Source organism: Sinocyclocheilus rhinocerous, unplaced genomic scaffold, assembly GCF_001515625.1.
Source record: "Sinocyclocheilus rhinocerous isolate Xijiao unplaced genomic scaffold, SAMN03320098_v1.1 scaffold1515, whole genome shotgun sequence".
NCBI classification, from domain to species: Eukaryota; Metazoa; Chordata; class Actinopteri; order Cypriniformes; family Cyprinidae; genus Sinocyclocheilus; species Sinocyclocheilus rhinocerous.
The window spans coordinates 425,137-433,573 of record NW_015627243.1 but is presented as its reverse complement, the minus strand read 5'-3'; the positions used below and the strand labels follow the sequence as shown (position 1 = coordinate 433,573).

The 8,437-nt window shown below is 35.7% G+C and overlaps 1 protein-coding gene across 1 annotated transcript in view; it reads left to right on the top strand.

The window, feature by feature from the left end:
- The window catches only part of LOC107724504 (sorting nexin-5-like), an 8,437-nt gene extending 3,142 nt beyond the window's left edge, over positions 1–5,295 (top strand). The window contains exons 5-13 of the mRNA XM_016533480.1: positions 112–255; positions 720–815; positions 927–1,032; positions 1,135–1,210; positions 2,383–2,422; positions 2,495–2,581; positions 2,945–3,104; positions 3,434–3,519; positions 4,273–5,295. Of these exons, the coding sequence (XP_016388966.1) occupies positions 112–255; positions 720–815; positions 927–1,032; positions 1,135–1,210; positions 2,383–2,422; positions 2,495–2,581; positions 2,945–3,104; positions 3,434–3,519; positions 4,273–4,323 (846 nt within the window). The 3' untranslated portion in view covers positions 4,324–5,295. The remainder of the gene's footprint in view (positions 1–111; positions 256–719; positions 816–926; positions 1,033–1,134; positions 1,211–2,382; positions 2,423–2,494; positions 2,582–2,944; positions 3,105–3,433; positions 3,520–4,272) is intronic.
- Positions 5,296–8,437: the final 3,142 nt, after the last annotated feature.

Sequence of the window (8,437 nt, the reverse complement as noted above, 5' to 3'; positions counted from 1 at the left end):
AAATTTGCTTTGCTTGAGAAAACAAAAATATACAGTTACAGTGTTTTTTATTTTGATTTAGTCGAGTTGGTTTTGCATCAAACGTGATTTTCGGCAATCGAGATCTGACAGCAACAGCACATTTTTCCACTTGGACGAGTGCATCGCGAACAGCTTACCTCGCGCATGAAATCAGCCGCAGACCAGCAAACCTCCTCCCACCCCATGTTCAGAAAGGACAGAAACTTCCAGATATTCCTGGAATACGACCAGGATGTGAGTCTTCCGTTTTGTCTAGGCCAGTCCTATTCTTCCCAGACCAGGAAACGGAGAGACACTGAGAGGGACTGTTGGCATTGCTTATTTCCTGTGAAGCTGCAATGTTGGCAGTTTAAACACAAATGGAGAGAGAGTGGAGGATGAGTGAAGAAGATAAAGGGGGAGGGGATGAGAGGATATTACTCTGAGGGCCACTTCCTGCTTCGTTCAGCGCAAAGATTGTCTCTAACTGGACAACTGTTTTTTGCTGATTCATACATATATAGAGAAAATGTCTCTTAAAACTCAGCCGTAACCTGTAAGTTTTGCTTTGCTCTGATAAGTCAGTTATACTGATAACAAAGACAAGTGACCTCCTTGGATCTCAGCCAGTGGCGATAAAGAGTGTGCACTATGGTTCTGCCTTCTGATTGGTTCATATTGTGCTTGACTCTGTAATCCTCTTCTCATTTGTTGTTTAGCTCACAGTGAGAAGGAAAAATGCAAAGGAAATGTTTGGTGGGTTCTTTAAGAACATGGTAAAGAGTGCTGATGAGGTCCTCATCTCAGGGGTCAAGGTCAGTGTGTCAATCAGCTCTCTTTGGGTGTGTTTTTATTAATATCAACACAAGGCAGCAGTGTTCTGTCTCATGTCATGATATGACAGTTCTTTAACTTTCTTTTTGCAGGAGGTTGATGAGTTTTTTGAACAGGAGAAGAATTTTCTGTTGGATTATTCCAGTAAAATCAAAGATGCCACTGCTAAGGCTGAGAAAATGACACGTTCTCACAAAAGTGAGACCATTTCATCCTAATGAATCAACTGGCTGCAAGTATTTTGGCTATTAATGCTAAGCGACATTCATATTGACCAAAAGATTGTCTTTCTTTTCCAAGATGTTGCTGATGATTATAACCACATTTCTGGGGCTCTGAACAACACTGCTGCAGACAACAACACTGCCTTTAAAAAGTGAGAAATACATTATATTTCATATTGTTTGTAGTAAAAACACCATTTAGCAAAGAACAGTAACAAATGTTTGATTTATTAAGGAGAGTACTTCATTGATATTAGTAGAGTTAGTAGTTGTATACACTGCCTGGCCAAAAAAGAAAAGTTGCCATTCGGATTTAAATAAGCAAATAGTGAAGATTCTAGGATCGGATCATTATTCCAGTGATTAATATCTTTTTATTTCTCAAACAACCATGTTGGAAGACATACCCATGTACATATTCCATGATGATAATGTCAAGATTCATCTGGCTCAAATTGTGAAATAGGGGTTCAGTGAGCATGACAAATCATTTTCATTTATGAATGGGCCACCACAGAGTCCTGAGCTTAACCCTATTGAAGTCTTAGGGATGTGCTGGAGACGACTTTACAGAGTGGTTCAACTCTCCCAAAAATTAATGCAACTCTTAATGGAAATAATGTTGTGTGATGTTGCATAATGTTGTCGAAACAATGCCACAACGAAAGCACAATGGTTATCAAATCTTAAGGTGGTCCGATGAAATATTAGAGTGTGCAAATTCTTTTTGGACAGGCAGTGTAAAGTCTACTCCAGCACACCCCAAAGACATTCAATGGGGTTAATGTCAAGACTCTGTGCAGGCCAATCTTTCACAGTTTGAGCCTGATGAATCTTGACATTATCATCATGGAATATGTACATGGCTATGTCTTCCAACATGGTTATTTGAGAAATAAAAAGCTACACACTGCATCAGTTGGGGTGAAAAGAATTGTTGTCAAACATACAACATGCCAGAAACATATTAATCACTGCAGTATTTGCTTATTTAAATCCATATGGCGACAATTTTTTTTTTTGGCCATGCAGTGTATATGCATTTTAAAAAATCCTCTGTGTCTTAATAATCAGGGGTTTTTTTTCACTTGAACTGCCGACATTTTCAATGGCCTGACCGCACACACACACAAAAAAATATTTTTAAACATAATAAATAGAGAAAATTAAGTTTTTATTTTAAATAGAGAAAATTAAGCGTGTATATAGCGACACATTTAAATAAGTCAGCAAAATTTAAAACCACAACAATTATTCTACAAAGAAATTGTTTAAGCTTATTGATATAAAATATTTCATTTTTACTAAATCTTTGTTCTTTCAGGCACTTAGAAAAATGTGCTGAAGTGTTTGAAAAGCTTAGGGTGAGTATCTCTGTAGGAACTGTCTTAATTTTTACTTACATTTATAAGATCATAAGTATGTGTGTTTTGCAGAAAGTGGAGGACAGGATGGCATCGGATCAAGAACTCAAGCTGACAGAATTGTTGAGATACTACACAAGGGACATCCAGGCTGCTAAGGTAACACCTTCCCTGTTTGTGTTATTATAGTTGGTTACATTGGTTACATACGTTGGATTGTATAATTCGACCAAGTGTATTAGAATTGTATGTTTTATAGTTATTTCCAGAATGGGGTCATTGTAGAGTGGAAAATTCACATTTTTGCTCACGAGACCTGTATGGTGAATGCCACAGTTTTACCCACTGTCATTGGTACTAACAGCAACAGAATTTATTTTTAATCTAAAATATTTTATATTGTAGCTTGCCTGCCACTGTGTAAAAAGAACCTTGTTCATGTCATTGTTCACTAACAACACACAAAAGTTGATTTGTCCTGATTATAGGTTGAGCAATAACACATTCCATTCCTTCCTTCAGGACCTGTTGTATAGACGTGCACGGGCACTTGCCGATTATGAGAATTCCAATAAAGCTCTTGACAAGGCTCGTCTGAAGGGTAAGGATGTTGCACAGGCTGAGGAGAACCAGAAGCAGTGTCTGCAGAAGTTTGACAAGCTCTCCGAGTCTGGCAAGAAAGGTGTTGTACAATCAAAACTTAAAATTTAAAAATTTAAAAATTTAACTGTTCAATATCCTTGATGAATTACTCTGATGGTCAGAGTTTATAGTTTATGAAGAGTTAATATGGTGCTTATAGATCTAGGCTGGTAGCCAAAAGATTGTAGGTTTAAATCCTGGAGCTGCCTGTGAACTATAGCCATTGTGCCTGGTAAGATGGTTAAATACAAAAATATTATATAGAATGTTGTTGAAAAACTGTTATAAAAAGTATCATCAAAGTGGTTTAATTATCAGTTTTGGCTGAACCGTTCCTTACTTACTAACATTGATTTCTTGTGATTGTAGAGCTCACCAGCTTCAAGGCAAGGCGTGTAGTAGCCTTCCGTAAGAACTTGATCGAGATGACTGAGCTGGAAATAAAACATGCCAAGGTGAGGAGGCTAAAGTATTATGTGTATCATTACATGTTTATTCGGCAGTGTTCAGGTATTCTCATTTAAAGATGTGATTTCCAAGCCTGGAAATGTCTATATTTAAATTTCTGTGTTGAATATAAACTACTGTTCAAATGACTGGAGTCAGTAAGATTCTCTTTTAAAAGAAATGAATACTTTTATATAAATAAATGCTGTCCTTTTAAACTTTCTATTTATCAAAGAATCCTGAAAAAAATCACCGGATCATGTGACACTGAAGACTGGAGTAATGGCTGCTGAAAATTCAGCTTTGCCATCACAGGAATAAATTGCTTTTAATTGCTTTTAAAATTTAAATTGTAATAATATTTCACTACACTGTATAAAAGCAGCACAAATAAAATTTGTTTGTAGAGCAAATAAATGCAGCCTTGGTGAACATAACAGACAAAAAAAAAAGTAAAATTTTTACTGACCCAAAACTTTTGAACAGTAGTGTACATTTTCTAGATATGCTCAGCTATAAAATATTTCAGCAAATAGAAATTGCTCTTTTTGAGTGTGGTGGGAGTTTAAAAAAAAAGATTTTAAAAACCCTTAAGTGCCCTTATAGTAATAATGGTAGACTTGGAAAGTCATGGAGATTTTTTGGTAAATGGTTTGACAACCTTGATTTTTAATGTGGTTTACCCAACACATTGACTTTCTTCCATCTGTTCTCTGTCACTTTAACTCTGTTGCGTTTTCTCTTTTGTACACTCACTACAGAACAGCGTGTCCCTTCTGCAGGGAAGCATTGAGATCCTCAAGAGCAACTGACCCACACGATGAGGCCACTGGATCATCTTGAGCTCCTTGCATTGTTACCAGCCCATTAGAGGGGAACCTGAATGCATCTACTTCAAATGTCTTACATGTGGTTCAGTAACCTCTCTAAAACATGAAAACGAGCCACCACCAGCAATGTCTCTACCATGGTTACACTTTATCTAGTTGTTTTTTATCTAGTTGCTATGCCCCCTTTTACTGCCTTACTGTATCTTGCCACCGAATTGAGGGCAGTGAACCAAAAGTTCTCCCATTTATTTGAATTATCAATAACACCATCCCTTTCTTTTTTTCTTTTTTTTTTAAGTATTCCAGGTTTTGTAAGATGAGATGGAGACATTTTAGCTAAGATTACGCAGACAGATTTAAATAATCGCATTGAGAGAAGAAGAAAAAGTGCATTGTTTCAGCAATTTTGTGTTGTTTTGATTATGACTGCAATTTTGTACCTTTAAATGTGATTTATCTGCTTTTTGCTGTCACACTGGAAAGCTGATATATATACTAATCATGAACTATTACGTAAACTTGACGTGTGACGACAAACAGAGCAGTATAAACCTGAGAAGTGTTATGTGACATGGTATGTTTCAGCTATATTTCTTTATAACATGTTTCTATTCAGTCGAGATTCATCCGAAATCATGACCCAATATGTCACAGATTACTAGATAAAAATGTTGCTTACAGTTTACCAAGGAAATGTTGATCAAATTCTATGTCAAATTAGCCTTTGCCAGGATCAAAAACAGCACTTTTTGTATTGAATCTGATTATTTTTATTTTAAACTGTAGACTGACTCTAATATCCCCATTTGGCGTGTGTGGGTAAATTGTACAACTCTAAATTTCCAGTTACTAGAAGTAGTTTTTTTATGGTAAAGGTTACACAGCCATGAATAAAATGATGCTTCCATATATGTGTGAGCAAGAAACTGTTTCCCTCAAGTGAGCTGCATGTTTTTCCTGAAGTCATACTTTTCTGAAGACTTAAGTCAAATTCTCTAGAATTATTTGTGAAAAAATGTCACCGATTTAAGTTTTAGTTAATGTAGTTTGATAGTTTGCCTTCACATCCTTTCACTATTGAATATAAATCAGCATTCCTTATTCAAATGTATTTTTACTTGACTAAATGTTTTCTCATGGTGTTGTTACTAACAGTTTAAGACTTGCTACATTTAAATTGGACCAAAAAGTTTGGTTTTATGTAAGAAGATGTAACTGTCCTGATTATGGAGATTGTTTTTTAAAAGCACTATTACAATCATGTCTCAGTGAAGACAAATTTTATAAATGATTGTATAGATGAAAAAAAAAAATTCATATGGAGTATCATCATTTTTATGAAAGCTTGCAATAATGAAAATAAACATGCCCTGGCTTCCCTTTTTATGGCTTTTTGTCTTTTTAATCTGTTTTTTAAATTAGGTCTAAAATGCAATATAAAAGTATACGTGTGATGTGAAGTGTAGACCAAGTATGGTAACCCATACTCAGAATTTGTCCTCTGCATTTATCCCATCTTAAGTCAGAGCACACACACTGAAGCCATGGACCTAGAGCAGTGGGCAGCCATTTTTGCTGTGGCACCCAGAAAGCAATAGGGTGTTTGGTACCTTGCTCAAGGGCACCTCAGTCGTGGGAATTGAGGGTGGATAAGAGCGCTATTCATTCATTCCCCCACCACCTACATTTCCTGCGGTTACTGAGACTCAAACCCGCAACCTTCAGGTTACAAGTCTGACTCTAACCATTAGGCCCTGAAGGTTATATGGTTAATAAGAACCTACATACTATCACATTTTAGTCTCATTGCTCATTTGATAACACTGGCCACTTTTACATATCAGTTATTAATGGTTTGAATATTTTTTTTTTCCACCAGAGGGTGGCAGTGCTTATGAATTTCAATGACGTGCCAGTTATTGGTTGCTTGCTGTGAGAAATGCTAAATATCAGGTATCATATTAAGACACACTCTTGCAGCTTAAAAGAAGCAATAGCTATTTGCAGTGGCTTTGGGGGAAGATTTATAATATTTAATAGATTCGCCAAAACCACATTGATTGTCTTCCCTTTTCCTTTCTTTTGGAGCTGTAGTTGCTGTCCACTTTTTGGCTGTAGGGCTCATTACATTATCCAATGATTCATATTTTTCTGTTGATGAGAAGAGGAACTGGTTACTTCTCCATTATGATTATATTTCCCTGTCACTGGCCTCTAAACTGCAGGTCTGCCGACCTCATGACCCACTCTTTTTGAAAGCTGTTCATCTAATGTTCCCAGAAACATAACTATCTGCCTGTTGATGAAAGTATTTGTCTCATGGTGAAATGATTTTGATGTCAACATATGCTGGCTGTGATCTCACTAAATGGTGAGGCTTAGCTCATGGATATTAATGACATTATGATATTAGGGGAGGGGCTTTCTACAAGACCTTCCACATTTTGACTTCATCAATTTATAATAGCCGGGCCTGTTTTTCCATTAAGCTGATCATGGTGGTATAGTGATGTATTGTAATGTGACTCATCATGACTGGCCAAACATCTATGTGTTGACACAAGAATGCAAGAATTTGATGGCAGACCACCGCGCTATGCTCTGCCAAAGACAAAAAGCTTAATTTGTTAAATCAGTGATGAGGGAAGCTGGACTCTCAAACAAGTTGGAAAATGTTGTCATTGAAGTCAGGATGTGGGTCAGCTCTTCCAAACCACACAATAGGTTGATGTCAGCAGTTGAGGTGGAAATGTTGTGGTTTTGCATTTGAATTGTTGTACATAATTGTAGAGTTATCTGCAGGCTATCCAATGATGTGATCGGATGTGAAATTCAGTGATGAATAACCTACGGTAGTAGCCGTTTTTATGGTCTTTTTCTTCTTCTTCTTCTTTTCTTTTTTTCTTCCTTTTTTTTAAATTTTTTTTTACTATCCACCATTTCAAGTATTTTATGTAACTGAAAACTTGAAGACCATACAAATTAAATATGCACCAAACCTTGTGTCCAAAAAAAAGGCAGCTGTGTTTGCCCGAATTATTCTGTAGAAATTCAGTAAAAATGTGAACATATTTACAGAACAGCCTGTAAATTTTACTGTTTAAAACTGTACAAAACAACAACACGAACAAAAACATTTTAAACCAGTAAATTCTACAACGATTTTCTGCTGAAATGTCAAGGCTAAGCTGCTACTAAAATCTGATTTTTACCTTTAACAGATACTGACAACCACCATAATAACACAGGTGGTTAAGAAAAAGCCACGTGAAGAATCAAAGTTTATTTCAAGTAGCCTTACCACAAGTTAAGGTTTATAAAAATATAAAGGTGCACCAGTGTCATACACACAAATACAAAACACCATCATGGTATCACATATCACTAAAATAATGCAATACACATTAATTAAACAACATAAGCTGTAACATATAACCCTAATATACATAACTGATAACAAAAACTTTTAAAAATACCATCAAATGTGAAGTGTCACCCAGAGAATTCTGGGAATGTCAATTTATGGTTTCACTGTAAATTATAAAATGACTTGTTATTTTTTACTTACAAAAACTGTACATTCATCAATATTTTGCTGTAAAATTATATGAAATGTAAGTTTAAATCTATGCTCTTTTTCCCTGTACAGTAAGGGAACTTACCGTTAACCAATTAACAGGTTTTTACTGTAGCATTTTTACAGTATAGTTTAGTTAACAGATAAAAAATAAGTTCAACAGAAATTTAATGTCCATTTATTTATTTGGTTAGTAGATATATAAATAAAAATAGAAATAAGGTTAGTCTGTGCATCATAATAACAAAGCAAACCCCCACAGGATGATCAGGACCCTGTACATTCTCCCTTACATATACAATACAAAGTTGAGCAGCTGAAACAGAAATCTAAGACGTTAAGTGGGTCATCCAATACAATTCCACCCACTTTCCAGTCATACTAGACTTTCATTACGCTCTTACAATGCCATTAAATCTTTATATACTTCTGTCTCAGTTTCCTTTTAACCACAATCTAAAAATCATTTTACGAACCTACTTTCCTACAGTGTTTCAATATTGTCTTTGGATTACCCAA